Source organism: Argopecten irradians, chromosome 8 (assembly GCF_041381155.1).
Source record: "Argopecten irradians isolate NY chromosome 8, Ai_NY, whole genome shotgun sequence".
NCBI classification, from domain to species: domain Eukaryota; kingdom Metazoa; phylum Mollusca; class Bivalvia; order Pectinida; family Pectinidae; genus Argopecten; species Argopecten irradians.
Window position 1 is genome coordinate 41,707,721 of NC_091141.1, and position 21,005 is coordinate 41,728,725.

Genomic DNA, 21,005 nt, shown 5'->3' on the forward strand with positions numbered 1-21,005 from the left:
CATTTGTACCAAGCATGTTTACAGTAAAATTGACTGACAAGAGAAAAGTACATCCGGTATGTGTAATTGTGAAAGGAAAATGTCTGGGTCATTAAGGACAGTGGACAGTGAAAACTGGAGTACCAAGAGATAGAACACCAACCTATAATTAGTACCTAACTGACAATACAACAGAAAAGTACTGATGGTTGAATGTATCTGGACACGGCCAATATGGAGGTCCCGAGATTCCAAAATGTTGTGGGTCGAGTTTGATTTCCCGTGATCAGTCCCACCTTCTGGTGATAATGATGTCACAAAAATCATGTTGATGGTAAATTATACTTTACCCACATCATCTTGGGATCTTCAAAACTTCGTTATCACTACCATGACCACATAGTTATGGATGATTGTTTGTTTCGTATGTTTACGACTAATCCCTCGATAGAAGAATATTGGATTATGTTGTTGAATGTGATATGGATGAAACAACTTGCCTTGGTCTTTTAAATTGTCCATAACAACAAACAAGAGATCCCAGAGGATGCACCCACCCAAGAATGATCTATGTCTGACAAACAAAAGAGGGATCTTTTCTCTGCTTTTCAAACTTTTCGTACAGCTGTACATATTACTAAATATGAAATTTGAGAAAGACCCTTCGAGTACTTTCTTAGTAACATACTTCAATTATCGAAATACAAGATGGCTACCTGTCGGCCATTTTTTTGACTGATCAGTCCGAAAATGCAATATGCACAAATAAGGTCCTAGGGCAACTTACATATAAAATTTGAGACAGATCACTTCAGTACTCTCTGAGCAATAGTGGTAACAAGCTTCAACTATCAAAAAGATATCGGCCACCCTGTTCATCAATCGGTCCCAAAATACAATATGCACATCTAGACCCCTAGGGGAACCTGAAAATGCAATTTGAGACAGATCCCTTCATTACTTTCTGAGAAATAGCGGTAACAAACTTCATTGTCAAAATCCAAGATGGCTTCCTGGTGGCCATCTTGTTAACCGATCGGTACCAAAATGCAATATGCATAACCAGGGACCTAGGAGACCATGCACATGAAATTTGAGACAGATCCCTTCAGTACTTTTTGAGAAATAGTGGTAACAAACTTCAATTATCAAAATACAAGATGGCGTCCTGTTGGCCATCTTGTTGACCGTTTGGTCCAAAAATGCAATATGCACAACTAGACCCCTAGGGGAACCTACATGTAAAATTTGAGAGAGATCCCTTCAGCTCTTTCTGAGAAATAGCGGTAACAAACTTTAACTATCAAAATCCAAGATGGCTGTCTGGCGGCCATTTTGTTGACCGAATTAGTCCCAAAATGCAATATGCACAATTAGGGCCCTAGGGGAACCTACATATGAAATTTGAGAAAGATCCCTACATAACTTTTTGAGAAATAACGGTAACAAGAATTGTTAACGAACGGAAGGAGGGAAGGACGGACCACAGACGAAAAGCGATTTGAATCACCATCTGATGATGGTGGGCTAAAAACAAGTAATAAAGTTTGTAGGATGATTGCAATTTATTGTTGGGTAAACATGAACAATGGACTGTCACATGTTATACAGTAATAGCACTGTGCAACACTTAGCAATGTTACAATGGAGTTGCCACATAACCTATTACTTCTCCATAGGAAAGCATTACAGAAGTTTTCTTAACGCCGCTAATGCTTTCCTATAGAGAATTCTTATGTTAAGGAATATTGATGAAACTGGGCCCAGTTCATTCTCCTCATTGTGGTATCGCATTACATTTGGGACAACAGTTGTATTTGAATACCTTGTTTTGTTTTCTCGCCAAAAGATAATTAAAATCAAAAGAAAGTGGAATATGCATACAACTTCAGTTTATATTTTAATTTAGCAGTATTTTATGCAAAGTTTAGTCAATTTTCATGTGTTAATTATATTTATTTCAAGGCTATTCAAGATTAGAATGAATAACCTTGAGGTATCATAAAACCTTTATCATTAATATCAAAATTTCTACTGGTACTGAACAACTGGAAGAACAAATACACTTTAAATAACAGAAAAAAACCACATTTCATTTTCTCTAAGTAACCAATCTGGGCTTCATTTTCATTTACACAGAAAAATGGTTTATAATTTTGGATATGAATCTCCACAGGCCAACCTGCATACTTGTACCTCGACATAAACGGAATTAAATGTATTGTGAGGACACATCTACTGATGATATTTGTTCCTAGGCTCACAACTTAAACCAATTTACAAGATTCACATTGGACAGAAACAGGAGGAAATCTGGTTGAACCAGGGCTTCATCTAACCTAGAAACGCACGGTAAGTTAATTTATGTTGCTGATGATCAACTGAGCCCTTTCCAGCATCACAGACTGTACGATATTGAATAGAATGTATATTGCAGAATTCCTTACAAAAAGAAAGTAAGCTTTTACATAATATCATATTTATATATATTCTTCCAACTAGAGAAAGGTTTACATTAAATTAAAAGTTGCATTATGTTGAACAAAGTCAGTAGAAAAAAGAATTCTAGTATTTTACCTATCAACCCATGCAGTGCAGTATATTTATCCATTTCATATAACGTGTACAAGATATAACTTTATTGAAATTAAGTTTGTGAGCTAATTTGTGGTCATATTTAGATAAAGAATAATATCAATACAATCTAGCACACATATGTGTATATGGAAAAAGTGTGTAATATTGATAACAAACTTTATACAGGTATATATATGTCTATGGATCAATGATATCGCACATAGGGGCCTGGCACAAATTTCTAACCAACAGTATTTATGTATATATTATAGGATGATATATATATACACACTGTTGTTTAAAAATTTGTGCCATGTCCCTGTGATAACCCTGTTTGTGGTTCAACACGGTGAGGAAGTCTTCACATCTGCCAGCTAGATATAAATTGATTTGTACTTACAAGGCATATCTACGAGCACTATATACCAAATTATTTTTATCATTTTCACTGTGACTTAAATTCGTGTTCTCATGCATAATTTTTTTACAAGTTGATTTTACAATTTTGACTCAAAAAGTTTCATTATTTCTAATCACCAGTTAAATGGAAAATACTGAATAGCACATAAAACAAGTAAGTAAGTTACATGAACTGTCGTCACTGACAGATTTTATATCCGAACACCTAAGACATCCTCCTTCATTCTTGTGGATAATAACACTGATGATGAGTTTGAAAGATTAAGAAATAACAATTAGCTGAATATGAAGTGAAAATCTCATAGTACCACATAATTATGCTGTGCTGATTATATTTGCTTTAATTAGAGCTGATGAACTATAGAGAATGTACAGAAAAAAAGGAGTTATTTTTAGAAAAAAACCTTTAAAAACCTTGATTATATATACTGATATATCTGAGATATTTAAAAGCAGTTTTATTACAAAAACAAATATAAGAAATAAAAGATTACAGTAAATAATATAAATTTCAAGATTAGGAGAAATGAAATGTTTATATCTTGTCCTAATAGCCCAAACTAGTTTTTGGTTATAGGTCAAAAGTGTTTACTGATGAAATGATAGATTAATACCACAAAGAGATTTTACCAATATATATATATATACACACACACAAAGGTCTCATATATCACAAGATACATCTATAACAAGAGGTCCAATGGGCCTCAACTGTCATCTGACTATTAATAGAACATATAGTACTAAGTAAAATACAGTAATAGGAAAAAAAACAAGAGGCCCAATTGGCTTACTAAATAATCATTGGAAGTTTGTTAAAACGCCCTTACTTTCAATTGGTAAATGTATATTTCGTGTAAAAACGATGCCTCATCAAGAGCCATTTTATACTATCAGTATTGTTTGTACATAATCAAGAATACAATAGTAGATTTACAGGCAAACGGAGATAACTATAGATTTGTTTAGCCTATTTAATTTATCCCTGTGACCTTAAAGAGTTTACAGACGGCGTATGGCATACGAAGCACAATGACCATAGGGTCAGATGACCCCGATATCAATAACGCATACATGAAGATGATCTTGATGTATTAAGTAAGCCATCAAAATACTGAATAACATTCAAAACTGGGACCAAATGACGATAATCATAATTACATTAAACAATTATCAAATAAATATCTTACATTCAACACACAGAATTTTACAGACATAATTCAAGATGAAAACAGCAAACAATTTGGTAAATAATTCTTTCCTAACCAACTGAAATTCTCTTCTGCAGATATATTTCAGGTTTTCGGGTACATCAAACTTTACCCAGTTTTAATTCACTTTCCTTATTTCAATTTCATCAATATGTTATGACTGAATTTCTTCAACGAAAAATCAAAAATTTCTGTCTGTCATGAAAAATGTTACAAAGATATGCTACTACCTGGTCAGGTATATACATTCTAAACATGCACAAATGATCATTCTATATATATATATATATATGTATGTATGTAACTTTTAAAAATTTGCTACGAAAAAGATAAAAAGCGAAGAAAATGAGCAAAAGAGTGTAAAAAAAACATGTCAATTCACTCACAATATAAAGAATTTTTAACAAATAGTTTGTGAAGTCATCACACAAAATTCATCACACCACAAACTTTTCAGCAAATAGTAGCTTACATACTGGGGGGAAATCGAAACTTAAGCTTGAAATACAAAAATTACAAGAATGAAAATTTGTCAAAATCAATTTGGAGTAGATAATCCAAACATATGCTTCTAAAGCCCAATCCTTCTGTCTGCCAGACTCTGTTTTACATTATCAATAATCAAATCAGTTCCCTTATACATGTATATTTCTGTACAGAATGTGAGTTACGACCAGATTCCAGACCAGGTCCAGACTAATTAATTATTCCACCATAATTATTAATAAATTCATTCTGTTTTAGGGGGTTTCATTTTTTTTTTTCTTCTTCTGAAAACAAAAAAAGATACAAATTAAACAAGAAAAACTCTGTGGCCATTTGTCACTCACTTTATATCAATTACTTCATCCTTTCTGCAGTCTGTTAGACCTGCTTAATAACAACAGAAAAGTTCTATGTAACACGCTCTCACTCGTCCACACATACAGAAACTAAACAGTTTATAGGAATGATGAGAAATTACTGACACCAATAACACTAGTACTTCTTAATCTATTCAAACTCGGCATATTCTTAGTAATCTCACTACGCTTATTTGCCGTGTTGACTCTACATGTAAATTCCTTTCCTTATAACAATTCAAATCATGAGTAGCGTGCCAGAAATGAGACGTTTTACACAATTTTTATTTTAGAATTTGATTATTTCTTCTTGTAGCAAATAGGAAGTTTTTATTTTTGCACCCAGAATGAGATTGCTCATCCTAACACTTAAAAGTAAAAACATCTTATCTGCAATGAGAAGAATTAACCAAATTCTGAAATAGCAACAAAACCATTGAATATTTTTAACTGAAATAAATAAATTCAGCAACCTTTTTATGTTGTAAAAGAAAACCATGCATACTAAATATGCTAGGAGTTGGAATTTGGTAAGTAGACAACCTTTATCTACACTAGGAGCGTGCCGATAGCTAGATCTAGTACTGGATATATGTAGCAATGTTTTGAAGTCTTGATGTCTTCATCTGTCCCTTTATGCTTTAGACACTCGTATCTCAAATCTAGAAACGTTTAGAAACATCTATAATAGTTTGAGCCAATTTCCTTTAAAATGAAAATAAGCTATTATAATGGGACTAATTCAAGTAGCACATGAGCCCGATTGTGTTTGTGCGGGGCTAGTATGTCCAGTGGTGATGGAACATAATTCTTTGTAATCTCCCCGCTGAAATGACATTAGTGCGGGATATGATCTTTGGACATTATTCCATCACCAATAGAAACAACAGTCCCTCACAAACGTTATCGAGTATCATGTGGTACGTAAATTATTCCCATTAGTTACTAAAAAGAGTCCACATAGGTTAGTTTTATCAAAAATGTTTTTGTAAATTAATTATTTTTTTATGATTTAAATTAGGAAATCCAGAATACAATAACACAAGATATAAACAAATGATTAAATTTAATATAACTAGGTATTTTTCTAGGTTCATTTCTATTATATATATATATACCATAAATATACATGACATACAGGTTTTGGCTGTAAGCCTATATCTGCATTTTTTTTTTCGTGGTTGGATATTTCAGTGATCATTTTTCCTTAACAGATGTTTAAATCCCTAAGTTCAAAACAGTGTTATTGTTCCAAAACCTAAAAAAAAATAAAAGAAATAATCATCTTCCAATTAAGAATACATTGCATTTAATATGTTTTCTAGAGAATACAAAGTACATTGTACTTAAATGTTTTCCGATAAAGAATATGTTGTATTTAATATGTTTTCTAAATAAATACACAGACTGTTTGTACCATAGAGAATTACACTTTTAATTTACTGCATAGATGTTTAATTTTACGGGGGAAATTTTTCAAGATTTTCTCTTTGGTACTTATTTGTGGTGAGAAATTTTCACATATTCCTACCAGTTGTCTACAGGCTACCTTTTCAACATCCATGATACTCCAGGGGTTCCCATCACTTACGATCTCTACACCCCTGGACTATCTCATAGCAAAACTGAAGGTAGCTCAGGGGAACAAATCTGAACCAAGAACCAATCACAGGTCAGCAAAAATTTTCTTGAAGACTACAGAGAGAGTGATGCCCTACTTCAAAGCCACACAGGCAATCACAGTTTACCTTTATACGGCTCTTTTGATGTACATCAAAGGACTAAATTACCTGTTTTTTATGTTGCTTCCAGTTTTTCTATGAGATAGTCCAGGGGTAAAGAGATCGTATGTGATCGGAACCCCTGGAGTATCAGGGATGCCTTTTCATTGTATTCACAGGTATTTTAAGTTCACAGAACTGAACTTGACTGTGAATATAACATAGTTTAGTCCCCTGCAAATAAAAACAACTATCCAGTAATGCACTAAAATTTGTGTACACCAAAAAATGTACATCTGCAGTTTCTAACTGAAATTAAAATGTACAATAACAGTCACTCTGTAAAGATGCACTGCATCCATACACCCAAATATCATAACACTAAACAATCTCCTAGACATCACAACAACTAGCTTCGCTCCATGTCGTCATCGAAGAGCGGCGGCCTCTGTCGTGAGTGTGGCTCGCTCTGATTGGTTGGGTCTATTTCCTTTCCGTCCACTCCGTAGGTTGGTTTTGTCTCAGCATTTAGACTTGTCGTTTCATTTGCATCTGATGGTGGAGGTGCTCCCAGTACGATAGGTGCTGATCCGCCCTGGGGTTGGGCCGTCACCGGAGACTGGTCCTCGGGGCTACTGAACTCATCCTGTTAAGTAGATACATAGGTAATGAGTATATTGGCTGTCAGAATGTCAGTCGCAGTTATAACATTACGATGTCACAAGGAAACGTAATTACTATCATTATTAAGCAGTTAAAACTTACTATTAATAGGCAGGTATAGGATAATCTACGTAACTTTTGTGTCTTTTTACCTTCTAACATAAATTGTAAATTTTTTGTTTTACCTTCTGACATAATATATGTGTCTTTTTACCTTCTCACATAAATCATAAATTTTTTGTTTTACCTTCTGACAAAAACAGTAATTTTTTGTGAGAAAAAACTTTGGAAAATCTGAGTTTATTCAACTCCAAACTAATGTTCATTCCAAGTTAATGCATGGAATTTTCTATTTTTAGTAACATTGATCTTGACCTTGAACTTCAGACTTGGAAAGCAATCCTAGCAAGGGTTTTTGATATTTTTGGTACTACTGTAAAACAAAAAATTCCACAGAACGTTTTTAACTTGTTATAATCCGTACAGTTATACCCTGCAATAATCCATACACCATGTTAGTTTTAAATGAATATACGCCGTACTCAAGATGAGTAATTTTTCGTTTCTAAGACTAGCATATGGAAAATATAATGAGAATAAAATTCAATGAAATATAGTTACTATGTACAAATCAAGTGGTTACCATATAAGACCCAATAAACGCCACCGTCACTATAAGTTTACCATGAACTTACATCCTTATTTGGGTGCAGACTGAAAATACCCATGAATACTAGGTACACTGTTTCACAAATATTACTTCTTCTGCAAATTAATTTTGTGCTTAAACGCATACTTTGAGCAATTATTTTCTAAAGGTCTAAACTTCAATTTTTCAATTTTTTGGCAGCTTACTGGGTCCAATATGATAACTTCCATTTTAATTGGAGATTGCTCTGGGAATTGTTAAAGTTATATTAAATGTAAACTAGCCACATTATATAGCTATACATACTCTATCAAAGTAACCATGAATGAGATTTTGTTTTAAAGATTATTGAAAATAAATTCTGCAAACCAACATAATTTTGAGGTGACTTGTGAGTCATAAGTTTCTATGGTAACTATGACTGGTGCCAATTTATTTCTGCATTTTCCACTTCTGCAACACACATGAAATCAAATCGCATGGAAAAATTAGTTGGTTCAATAATTTTGCTCTAAGAAAGTTTATTACGACGAAAAAATCTTAATTTTGAAAATGTCAGTACAATGTTAGTAGACCCATCACCTGAACAGTGCAAACTAGGCAACCACGACTTCTCAATGTTATTTCTCGCACCTCCGACAGGGAAATCTCACATGATACCTGGTGCTACATTTTTCCGATCTGTCTGGTACCTTTACAATATTTTTGGCGGAATTTTACTCCATTCACGTAACAGTTTCGCATGTGACATCATAAAGCCTTGTTTGGAATTTGTTACAAAGCATTCAACTAAGAGAGCCCAATCCTGATAACTTACCGGTAACAGATTTTATCAATCAATTTCTTTTAGTAGAATATTGGTAAAGATGTTACCATCAATTGTCTGAACCAATAATTACTTGTTCCTAATATTTTCAGTGTATTAAGACTTTTATCTTTAATTTATCTTTTTATTACAATCATTTGTTAATTTATTTTTGGTGTGTGTTTTATATAAATATTGTGTCTGTAAACAATTGAAGGAAAAGTACAATGAAAATTAGGTTTAATAAGTTAAAATTGAGAATAATACGAATAAAACAATTATATGATTAAAAGTTTTTTTATATAATTCTATAAAGTTTCCAGAAAAACTGGAGGAAGGGACAAATTGATATTCTCATTGATATCAACTCCATACATCATCTAAATGTCTAAACATATCTGTGTCCTGTTTACCAGAAAATGGTGAAAATCACTCCAGTGCTTTCCAGAGCCTTCTAATTAATGGTCTACATCCAAATCTCCAGGCCCCTTGGTCATTAATTAGCAAAAACTTACCTAAATAATAAACATTACTTGAACTCTCTAACCTTGAATGAAGGTCAGATTTCAACATTTTGACTTCTGTGACCTTGCATGAAGGTCAGATTTCAGCACTTTGACCTCTGTGACCTTGAATGACGGTCAGAGTTCTGCATTTTGACCTCTGTTCTTGAATGAAGGTCAGATTTTATCCTGTTGACCTCTTGAAAAAAGGTCAACTTCACCCTTATCAGTCACCTGAGTGTTTATAACCAGGTTCTTGTGAACAGTCAGGGCCAATTTGTCCAGTAAGGTCTTCAGTAAATAGTGCTATCTAATACTGATAGTTCATGTCAAGTTTGATTAATTTCACATAGTATCTGATGTGTACGAAAAAATAATGCAGAAAATATCATTTTGATCTCTTTTACGCCAGGCCCATGGTTTTGGGGCAATTCACAATTTGATTGATGTTTGGCCATGGAATATATCTGCGGAATTTCAATGAATTTGTTTTATTGGTTTTGGAAAATAAGTCAAATGAAGCACATTGACAAGAAAAAAGTTGATCAGAAAAAGTAATTTGAGACTTTGTCTCAGGTACCCCAAAAAATCTCAATAGCCATATTTATCTTCGCTTAAAGTGATATTACTATCTTTCTTTATATGTTGCCAGATCATCAGTGCAAATAAGGCAGCTGTTTGTATCAAAGACAAAAAGATGACAAAATTGAAGAAAAAAAAATTGCAGGGGAAATGCTGACAAGTCCAGATGAGCAGCCATTGGTTGCTAGAGACATGGAGGTGTTAGCCCGAGCCAGTGTTAGTGACAAGCTGGTTACAGACAGACTGGAAGCGTGCTGTATATACGACCAGCCGGTAAACGGTAGTAAGTTGTTTACATTATTTACATGTAGATTGGCATACTCTCCCTCCTCGTCAGGTGCTCGTGGTTTGTACTTCCCGCAGCAGAAGTTACAGCAGCAGCAACAACAACAACAGCAGTAGCATCCCGTGATCAGTCCACAGAACACAAACAACGCCTGAAACAACAGAAAACATCAGAAATGAACACAAACAACGCCTGAAACAACAGAAAACATCAGAGAATGTACATGATGTGTGGGAAATCCATCAGAAATGGCACCAAACCTTGCTTAGTTGACCCCAGTAGCTGAAGTACCGGGACCGCAGAATTTTATACAAATAACCGAAATATTCAAATAACCGTTATTCGATTATGTGGAGTCCTCTGTAAATGTAGCATACTGGCTCAAGCAATCATTTTTTGTTCTGTTACTGATTCAAAAAAATCATTTCCATTATATTTGTGACCCTGAACAGTCCATAATTCCAATGGGACTATTTCATGTACCACCTGATACCTACAAACCATCAACTATATACAAAACAATACAGTACCAGGCATCTATGACCTGAAGCTATATATATATACATGTACTATATTAGCACTTACTGCATTGACCATTAACATACCATTCAACACTGTATATGACCAGAACTTAATTTTGGCATCCAAAATACTATACATGATCTTGACTTCATATTTTCACCAAAAATCTCAGTAAATTCTATTTGACCTTCACCTTTAAAACTTGTTATTGACCTTGACCTTCAAAAACCTTGTTAGCATTGATCTAGGCATGAATTATATGAACCTGTATAAACTCACCTTACACCAGCCACTTGTGAGGGTCAGGTACATGTTAACATTTTCTTCCCCGATTTGGTCGGCCAGGTAGATGCCCATGGAGCCATATCGGTCGTAGATGCCACGCTTGGTCGTGTCGGTGAGGACTGTGTGTGCCTTGGCTATTTCTTTAAACTGAAACAATTGATAGAGTAAGATAAATGTGTTTGTGGCCCATCATGACTGGTTTATTGATTGTAGGTTTCTGATTTTTCTCTGGAAAGTCTGGCTTCCCTCCACCACCAACACATAGCTCATTCTTATCCAAGTATCGAAAAAAAAAAACCCATTTAAGTTGTTCATGTTTTTTTCCTTTCTCTCAGCTAAATCTATTTATTCTTTAAAGGAGGTTTCACTTAGCCTGTATCCACATAAAGTATCACAATTTCAGGTAAATGAGTTCTTATATCCATCACAAATTAGGTCAGTAATTGTATATTGGCTGTCAAATTATTATTTTACTTATTGATAAGAATACACTGAACGGTTTAATTGGTAGTGATATTCTCTTTGTACCAAGTTCTGTGGAGAAATTTCACAGATACATATTGCATGTCCCACTGGGAATATTTCTCTCCGGTCATATATTCATGTTTAGAAATCTACAAGATCCTTGGATCCCCAGGGAATACAACTCAAACCCAAAGTATTGACCATTCCCTAATATGTGGAATAATATTAAGGCAGGTCTGCTCTCTAAGGGCCAATAGTCATGCAACTTCATCTACCTGGACATTATTTATAATATTAAGGATACAACTTTCCCATATCCACTATATACAATAGCATGATATCATTCTTCTGCAAAATATGTACATTGGCTAGTCTTACAGTAAGCCAGATGACTCGGTAACTTGATACACTAAAACGTTCATTGGTGCTAAACCTGTGGAATAACTCACTAATTCAGCACATTCGGTAATTTTGTTATAATTGTGCTGTGAAATTGCTTCTGAACAACTACAATTCTATTTGCTTTTCAAATATGAGACAAAACTCAGATATTGGGTCTGTCAAGTAGAAGGGAATTTATCTCAAACAATGTGAACGATTTCGGCTGATCAGCACTCAGCAAACTTATGCTATAATCATTTGACAATATCGTTATCTAAAAAACCTTTTTGTGGATGTATATATCTAAACCCTCAAAGCTATCTAATCAATGCATTTTCTGCAAAACTATAATGATGAAATTAATAAGATATTTTTAATGCATGCAAGTCACAAGTTAATAAGTAACAGTGACAGCTGGTCACAGGCTAGCAAGTCACAGTCTAGCAAGTCACAGGGAAGCAAGTCACAGGGATGTAAGTCACAGTCTAGCAAGTCACAGACTAGCAAGTCATAGATTAGCAAGCCACAGGGATGCAAGTCACAGGCTAGCAAGTCACAGACTAGCAACTAATAGATTAGCAAGTCACAGGGAAGCAAGTCACAGTCTACCAAGTCACAGTCTAGCAAGTCACAGGGAAGCAAGTCACATGCTAACAATTTTAAGTCACGGGCTAGCAAGTCACGGGCTAGCAAGTCACAGGGAAGCCACAGGGAAGCAAGTCATGGGCTAGCAAGTCACGGGCTAGCAAGTCATGGGCTAGCAAGTCACGGGCTAGCAAGTCATGGGCTAGCAAGTCATGGGCTAGCAAGTCACGGGCTAGCAAGTCATAGGCTAGCAAGTCATGGGCTCGCAAGTCACAGGGAAGCAAATCACAGGCTAACTATATTACAGAACCAAGCAGACCAATGTAAGGTACACTTATTACCCTCCAGATTACTACCAATTGTGTGTTGACTTCCTCTTCGTGTTATTGATTTTGTAATATGAGCCAGTGTGACCTTGACCCTTTGGTACTGAGAATCAATGCATCCTAACATGACAGCTGAAATCCCTTGTTGCTTACTCAAAATGATGCTTTCCTTAGAACTAATTTTCTTATATAACCTAAACAGTAAAATTGTTTATAAATACAATTTACTTCAGCTTTTCTTTCAAAATTCAATATCTAAGAGTGTAAAATTTATGATTTTGTTTCCAAATTCTTGGCCTGTTATTTCTTTGCTCCTTATCAATGTTTCAGCGACACTGGCCCATATTTTAGCATTTTGTTCAATAGTTTTCAAACTGCTTACACTTATCAAACCTTGTGGCATTTAGCCAGGAATGTCATCAGAATCAAGTCCTACCTCAAACTATTAATAGGTCTATTCCTTCCAATAAATGCTATATTAACTTTCTTTGATTCTAAAATACAAGAAGACTTTGACACACAATCAGCCCCCACTGGTGCCCCCTCCCTTGACCCCTATTGAAGCCTCCCTCCCTCGGTCCCCACTGGAGCCTCCCATTCTCTGCCCCCACCCTTCTTTGACCCCTAATGGAGCCTCCCACCCTTGACCCACTCTCTGGTCCCCTATTGGTGCCTCCTCCCTCGACCCCCACTGGAGCCTTCCCTCTCCGCCCTCAGTGGTGCCCCCTCCCTCCACCCCCACTGGAGCCAGGGTTCCTTCCCTCACTCGGTCCCTACTAGTGCCCCTCCCTCGACCCCGACAGGAACACCCCCCCACCTCCGACCCTCATTGGAGCCTTCCTCCCTCCATAGGTTCCCATTGGTATCCCCTCCCTCAACCGCCCACTGGTGCCTCTCCCTCAACTCCCACTATAGCCTCCCGCTGCCCCCACTGGTACCCCTCCCTCCTTCTGTCCCCACTGGTGCTCCTGCCTTGACCCCCAATGAAGCTTCCCTCCAAAAGCCCCCACTGGTGCCCCTCCCTCGACCCCCACTGGAGCCTCCCACCCTCACACTAATTATGTTTTATTTGATGCCAGTCTTCCCTTGTGATCTATCCACTCCAATATCAATCCTCCCTATAGCTCCATATATAGACCTAGAAGCACGACTCAGCACAACATGAATGGCTATTGATTATTGCTGGTTTGTATCTCAGCTGCTGGAGCAGTGTATGATGCAGCCATTCATAACCACCAACCCGTTACTTCCTTTTACCCACTCTCTCTAAAACTCAGTCAAATATATTGGTAAATTAATGTTGACAGATTTCATGATGACATTTTACCTAAGCACTTAGCAATCATAATACACTTATAATTCTTAATTATAGGGTTGGTGTACCATACTCTGGTTAAAGTTTGACCAATAATTATAAAACCATTACAAAGAATTCCATGAAAAGTGAACTCCCACAAATGATTTTTTATTGGCTGAAACCAGCAATAGATGCAAATGTAAGCCCCCAAAAACTCAATATCATAACTTCTTTCTCAATAGACCTACGGTATGTAAATTAATGTAGGGCAACACATTGAGTTTCCTAAAATTCTTTATACCTAATTTCTGCATTTAAATAATACAATTTCATTTCATACAGAATTTTCTGTGCAATACATGCATATCAGCTCTATATTCTTCGCAATACTCTAACATTGGCTAATTCTCTCTCCTTTTTAAACATTTATCACAATTCAGATAGGATTCCCTGACCATCTGTTGTGTGAGATGACAGTCTGTCTCTGACATACAAAATACATCTTATTGATAACTTGTTTACAGGGCGTGTGTACAACATCTGCTGATACATGTATTCCATCACTAACATTGACCCTAATCTCCCACACACACATTGTCTGATATAGAGCTGTTATTGTAGAGAAAATTTTTAATGAGTAAAATGTAAAAAGAATTAATGAAAATATAAGTCATGTTTTCGTTTATAAGACCAATCATGAAAGTACAATATAAGCTAGGCATACGCTACCAATTTGCATTTTCATTATTAACGAATCTATTAGGCTAATTCTGAAAATAAATTAATCCTATTTTGCAAGAAATGCAAGATATCCAATCATGCTGACAGTATTCAACTGAAGTTGTCAAATTATTAATGCAAAATAATTGACTTCAAGTACAAAGTACAACAGTCAATAGAGTTTTTAAAATGTAAATCACCAAATAAAGTCCATTAAAAAACGCTAAAAACACAAACAGAACTGTAGTTCAGCAAATGACTGGCTACCATATCATTCGGTATTTGTTGTATTTTTTTTTTATTTTTATTTTTTTTTTGCAATATATGCAGGGTAATTTTTACGTCCATAGAAACTTTTTGCTTTTTTATTGTGAATCAATTCATACATCATTGTCATCACAACAAAACATGCAAGGAAAGAAAAGAATTGAAGGTCAAAAGTCATCATATATTAAAGATGCTCCACCGCCGACAGAGCATAATTGATATTCATTATTTGAACAATAATTGGTGTTTAATCGTGTACATATATGCCTAATTAACACAAAAAATAATATAAAATAATTCATTTTGCCTTTAGTGCATGCGAAATCAGTACTTCATTCCATATAGGATATAGTGGTACGTAATTTTTTCGGGATGCAATTAATTATTTTTCATATTTTTAACTTGAAGTAAAATTAGAAGCTCAAACTTTTCAATGGTGGTAATGGTGTAAAGTAAGTAACTTTTGTAACTGAAGAAAAATACTAAATCGTCTGCTCCTGTTTTTAATAGTGAAAAAAAATACCATTTGTCAGCAGTGGAGCATCTTTAAGCATAAACTTCCCCCTAAATGAGTACCCATGGTTACATGATAAAATCCAATTGTTATACCCTAAATTCTGGTCCCTAGTTCAAGTGTCCATTGTCCCTGGGTCCCTATTTCAAGTGTCCATGTCCCCTGAGTTACTATTTCAAGCATCAATGCCCCCTGGGTCCCTATTTCAAGCGTCCATGTCCCCTGGGTCCCTATATCAGGCCTCCATGTCCCCTGGGTCCCTATTTCAGGCGCCCATGTCCCCTGGGTCCCTATTTCAAGTGCCTGCGTCTCCTGGGTTTGTAATTATCTCACTTTGTGACAGGAGTGCTAATTAAATATATATTGTAATTACCTTTTCTGCAGCTTCTGGGTTGTCTGGGTTTTTGTCAGGGTGGAAGCGCAGCGCCAACTGTAAGTAATATGCATATCATTTACAAAGACTAATTGTATGTTAATTAATTAAATTATTACTAAAATTCATCAATAAATCAAACCTTGTTTGCTAAAACTCAGTATTTTGTTGGTCCCATTACACAGTAAAACATGTACCGTAAAAACTTATGTGATTTGCGCCCTTTTTCTGTGCAAAAATACAATTTGTAGTTGGGGGTGCGCAAATTACATTGATAGAGGAGATTTAAAAATTTTGCTGGGAAAAATCTGTCCATAATATAGACGTTTATTTAAAACAAACAGCAAAATTATTTCTCGTGACGTTTGGATTACCATACTTATATGTTCATCAGACGTCAATGACCAGTATAGTGTGTTAATTCAGAGGAGATAACGAGATGGTACAACTTGGTGTGCAAGTAAAACATGATTTTACAGTGTACCTCTCGGAGACCATCAAAGACAATTTGTTATAAAAACATACAATTGTAATAAACATATATTAGTATCGTAGGAACTTTGACAGGTAATGAAAATTACTTTATAACCATGACTTTGCTGTAAGTGTATTCATTATAAATATGTTTTACTGTATATAGATAAGTAAACTGATCTTTCTACAAGCAGATAATATGTTCATAAGAATATTACTTTACAATGATTAATCAACATAAAATCCTGTTTTTGTTGTAAATATCTGACTCATGATGATTATTTTGAGTGTCGTCTGCTAGTTATGGCCACGTCAATAAACTTACCCTTCTATAGGCCTTTCTAATCTCATCATGGGTGGCTTCCTTCTTCAGGCCTAGCAGTTCGTACAGGGAATTCCCTGATTTCCTGTTCAAATACACACAAAGCATTTTGATTAATATGAATTATGAATATGACTCAAGATATGCCAAGAGGGTTTTTTGTTTTTGTTTGAAGAGGAGGGAGGGGGGTAATTACAGTAATGGTGGAGGAGAGGGGGGGGGGGGTTAGGGGGGTAGGGGTAATTACAGTAATGGTAGAGGAGAGGGGGGGGGGGGATAGGAGTAATTACAGTAATGGTGGAGGGAGGGGGGGTAGGGGGTAGGGGTAATTACAGTAATGGTGGAGGAGAGGGGGGGTAGGGGTAATTACAGTAATGGTGGAGGAGAGGGGGGTAGAAGTAATTACAGTAATGGTGGAGGAGAGGGGGGGTAGGGGGGTAGGGGTAATTACAGTAATGGTGGAGGAGAGGGGGGGTAGGGGTAGGAGTAATTACAGTAATAGTGGAGGAGAGGGGGGGTAGGGGTAATTACAGTAATGGTGGAGGAGAGGGGGGTAGGGGGGTAGGAGTAATTACAGTAATGGTGGAGGAGAGGGGGGTAGGGGGGTAGGGGTAATTACAGTAATGGTGGAGGAGAGGGGGGGTAGGGGGTAGGAGTAATTACAGTAATAGTGGAGGAGAGGGGGGTAGGGGGGTAGGAGTAATTACAGTAATGGTGGAGGAGAGGGGGGGGGGTAGGGGGTAGGAGTAATTACAGTAATGGTGGAGGAGAGGGGGGGTTAGGGGGTAGGAGTAATTACAGTAATGGTAGAGGAGAGGGGGGCTTACAACAATATATTCTTATACTAATGGAAGGGCTTACAGTCAAGGGGGCTTACATCAATATATGCTCATACTAATGGAAGGGCTTACAGTAATTGGGGCTTACAGTGATGGGGGCTAACAGTAATGTATGCTTATACTAATGGAAGGGCTTACAGTGATGGGGGCTTACAGCAATATATGCTTATACTAATGGAAGGGCTTACAGCAATGTGGGCTTACAGTAAGTAATGGGGGCTTAAAGCAATGGAGAGCTTACAGTACAGTGTGTGCTTATGTACAGTAATAGGGACTTACAATAATGGGGGCTTCTAGAAAGGGGAGGGGGGCTTACAGCCATTGGGACTAAATTTAGACCTTTTTCTATATTTTATATCATGGAATGTAACATTATTCAGTTGCCTTGACTAGTGATCATGAAGACAATTGTGGTTAGAATGCGGATTAATTAATCTTTTGAGAAAGAAATAAAAGTTTTTGTCAATATTCTTATAAATACTGATATATAACACATCAATTATTTACTCATATTACATATCAAGTCATGTATATTCATCGATAAATTAATATGACAGTAAATACACATGTGTACACAGTAGATATTGATTAGGAAACCCAATCTGTATCAAGGTAGATAAATACCAGAAAATATGTAAAACACAAAATATATATTTCATATTAATTGTTAATTACTGAAAGTACTCAACTGATCATTAACACCATAGGGAAGAACAATTGCTCAGATACTTAGTGTTCCAGTTGTTTTTAAGATAAGTTTAATTATTATTATGCTTAAAAATTACAATGGCTATTCATTGAAGTATGGATATAAAGGGACTCTAAATACACATAAGTTTAGCTCACTGTGCAATTAGTTAGATTTTGCTGACATCTGACCCGTCAATATCAGATCATGTATAAATCACAACAATGAATCCTAACAAAGGAACAAACAATACCAGTATTGTTACCAAACCTTTAGGTATTACACAACACCTCAGACATTTGTTTATCTATAAAATCCTTATTTACCTCAGGATATAGGAACTTTGTTGTTCAGTATTCAGATTTATATAGGAATCTTTGTTTACCTAAGTATATAGGAACTTTGTTGTTCAGTATTCAGATTTATATAGGAACTTTGTTGTTCAGTATTCAGATTTATATAGGAACTTTGGAGTTCATTATTCAGATTTATATAGGAACTTTGTTGTTCAGTATTCAGATTTATATAGGAGCTTTGTTGAACAGTATTCAGATTTATATAGGAACTTTGTTGTTCAGTGTTAAAACATAACAATCTTTTGGGACAGACATGTCGACAAACATATACCTATCAATATCTACAATGTGGTATTGCAAAATGATCAAGTTCCCATTGAACTTATCAATAAATGTACCAGTATAATATCAATATTATCATTATGACTACATAACTCTTAAATAAATTAAGTAAGGCTTTGCTATGCATAAGGTCTTTATAAATACCGGTAATTATATCAATGCTAAAACAATGACAATGTCTTTGCACGGTTTTAAATGCATCAATTCCAAATTATATTTTTTAATGCCACCTTAAGCAGCTGAAAGTCATCCAATTGAATAAACTTGATAGCTTTAATCCGAATATTCTAGAAGCTTATAATAACTATGACCTTAAGCTAGGCATGCATCTTAGTTATCAAAACAAGAGGTCTAGAGGGCCTGTATTGCTCTGACCTAGTTTATTCATTAAGGATAGCAAAAATTCCAATTACAGTTTAATACCAGATACATCAAATATTTTTCCAGTCCTGTCACAACAGCACCTTGATGCATCAACATTTAACTAAATGAAAACTGTCTCATTCAAAACAAAATTACAGTAATTTTTTTATTTGTATTTTTTTAGTCAACTTGAACTTGTAATTATATGTAAAGGCACCAATTGATTGTAACATACATCAGTAACTTCAATCACCTTAGGCTTTCAATATAAACAAATGGACCTTCCTTTACTTGTTTTGTTGTTTTCCTTTTTTAACATTATGTCCAGTTTTAAATGCTAGATAATATATACATCTTTCAAATTCACCCCATTTTTCTGATTCATAGCGCTAGACATTTTTTGATGTCGTACTATTTCCTGGGAGTTTTATAAATACATTATTTCAATCAGTTACCTGATGTGATTTTAATCCAATTGACATTATTTTTGCATCAATATAAAGTTTAATATCTAAAGATACTACACTGCCAACAAATGGTATTTTTATCTATTTTCAAAAACAGGTGCAGAGAGTGATGCCCATCTCAAAGTCACATGTACAAACTACCAATATTCGATTTGTTTTATGTACATCAAAGGACCAAACTACCTGCTCACCAGTTGTTGCATACAGAGTCTTTAGTTTCACTATATATGATAAAGTCCAGGGGTGGATATTACAACCATGATAGTAACCCCTGGGTTATCCAGGATGTAAAATTACCATGAACAGTAGCAAGCTTTCTCTTAATGCCATGTGTATTTGTTATACATGTATAGCTATAGGTCTGGGATTTTTCAGCGTCAGTTTAATATATCAATTCACTGTTAAGCCCAGTAGATAATAAAGTCTTTATGTATATTAGATATCCAGTCTACTACAATAAGTGGATACACTTCTACAAGTACATAAACCAGAAATACAATAACATGATCACAATATGCCCCCCTGTCCATTTTAAGATGATAACTATGTGTTATCTCTAGACCATAGACTTAAGTATGTTACTATGCAGTAGTTGTACTGTACAGATAACGAAAGTACGATCGATGCTAATTTAGTAATTAGGGCTCCCATATCTTAATCCAAATTCAAACACAATAATTTATTCAAATATAGATAATAATCTAGAATATTTGAATAAAGGTATCGTTTTAAAGCAAAATAAGAATCGTACACCAGATATGTGTATGGTCTTGTAATTATCCGGCAGCAGGTCTAAAATATGGACATACATCAGTACATATTAGCCTTTACCCAAGCACCTGCTACCGTCGGTATTTCGCAAGAATGGCGACCGAAAATGATCACGTTTTGAAGTAAACAAATTTCTTTATATACTTACGAATATGCTCTTGGCCTACTCATCTTGATTATCCTGATATGTTACAGAAAGCCGGCTACTTGCATTCCATTTCGGAAAATTATAATTTATCGATAACTGAGCACAGTGACATCTAGTGGATCTTTATCTTGTCGAAGCTTCGTGTTGAGATTCCTTTCAATAAAACGCTCGAATGAACCTATAGTGCCGCACACGTGAACAGGTTTAGAATATGTTGAAGTAATTAGAATTTGCTATAAAATAAAACGGAAATTAAATTAAACCAGAGTAAAATGTGCTTTACAAATAATATTTTGAGATGACGAATTGAAAATAAAAATGT

General features: G+C 35.3%; 1 protein-coding gene across 2 annotated transcripts; it reads right to left on the minus strand.

Annotated features, from left to right (window-relative positions):
• Nucleotides 1–1,525: 1,525 nt before the first annotated feature.
• Nucleotides 1,526–20,876, minus strand: LOC138330395 (dnaJ homolog subfamily C member 5-like). Of its 2 annotated transcripts, none has more exons than XM_069277988.1 (6): nucleotides 20,684–20,876; nucleotides 16,773–16,854; nucleotides 15,974–16,030; nucleotides 11,040–11,192; nucleotides 10,258–10,389; nucleotides 1,526–7,396 (listed from the first exon to the last, which is right to left on the minus strand). In XM_069277988.1, the coding sequence occupies exons 1-6, from the start codon at nucleotides 20,704–20,706 to the stop codon at nucleotides 7,160–7,162; spliced, it is 684 nt and encodes a 227-aa protein (XP_069134089.1). In that variant the 5' UTR covers nucleotides 20,707–20,876; the 3' UTR covers nucleotides 1,526–7,159. The 2 variants fall into 2 exon arrangements, with proteins under 2 accessions (XP_069134089.1, XP_069134088.1); XM_069277987.1 differs by having other exon boundaries at nucleotides 10,249–10,389; nucleotides 20,684–20,869.
• Between the last annotated feature and the right edge of the window lie 129 nt (nucleotides 20,877–21,005).

Excerpts from the sequence above, each read along its gene's own strand:
- LOC138330395 (XM_069277987.1), bottom strand. The coding sequence starts at position 20,706 with ATGAGTAGGCCAAGAGCATATTC. Across the intron at positions 16,031-16,772 it reads TTAGAAAGGCCTATAGAAGG|TTGGCGCTGCGCTTCCACCC; the intron begins GTAAGTTTATTG and ends TATTACTTACAG. Across the intron at positions 7,397-10,248 it reads CCAATCTACATGTAAATAAT|GATGAGTTCAGTAGCCCCGA; the intron begins GTAAACAACTTA and ends TCTACTTAACAG.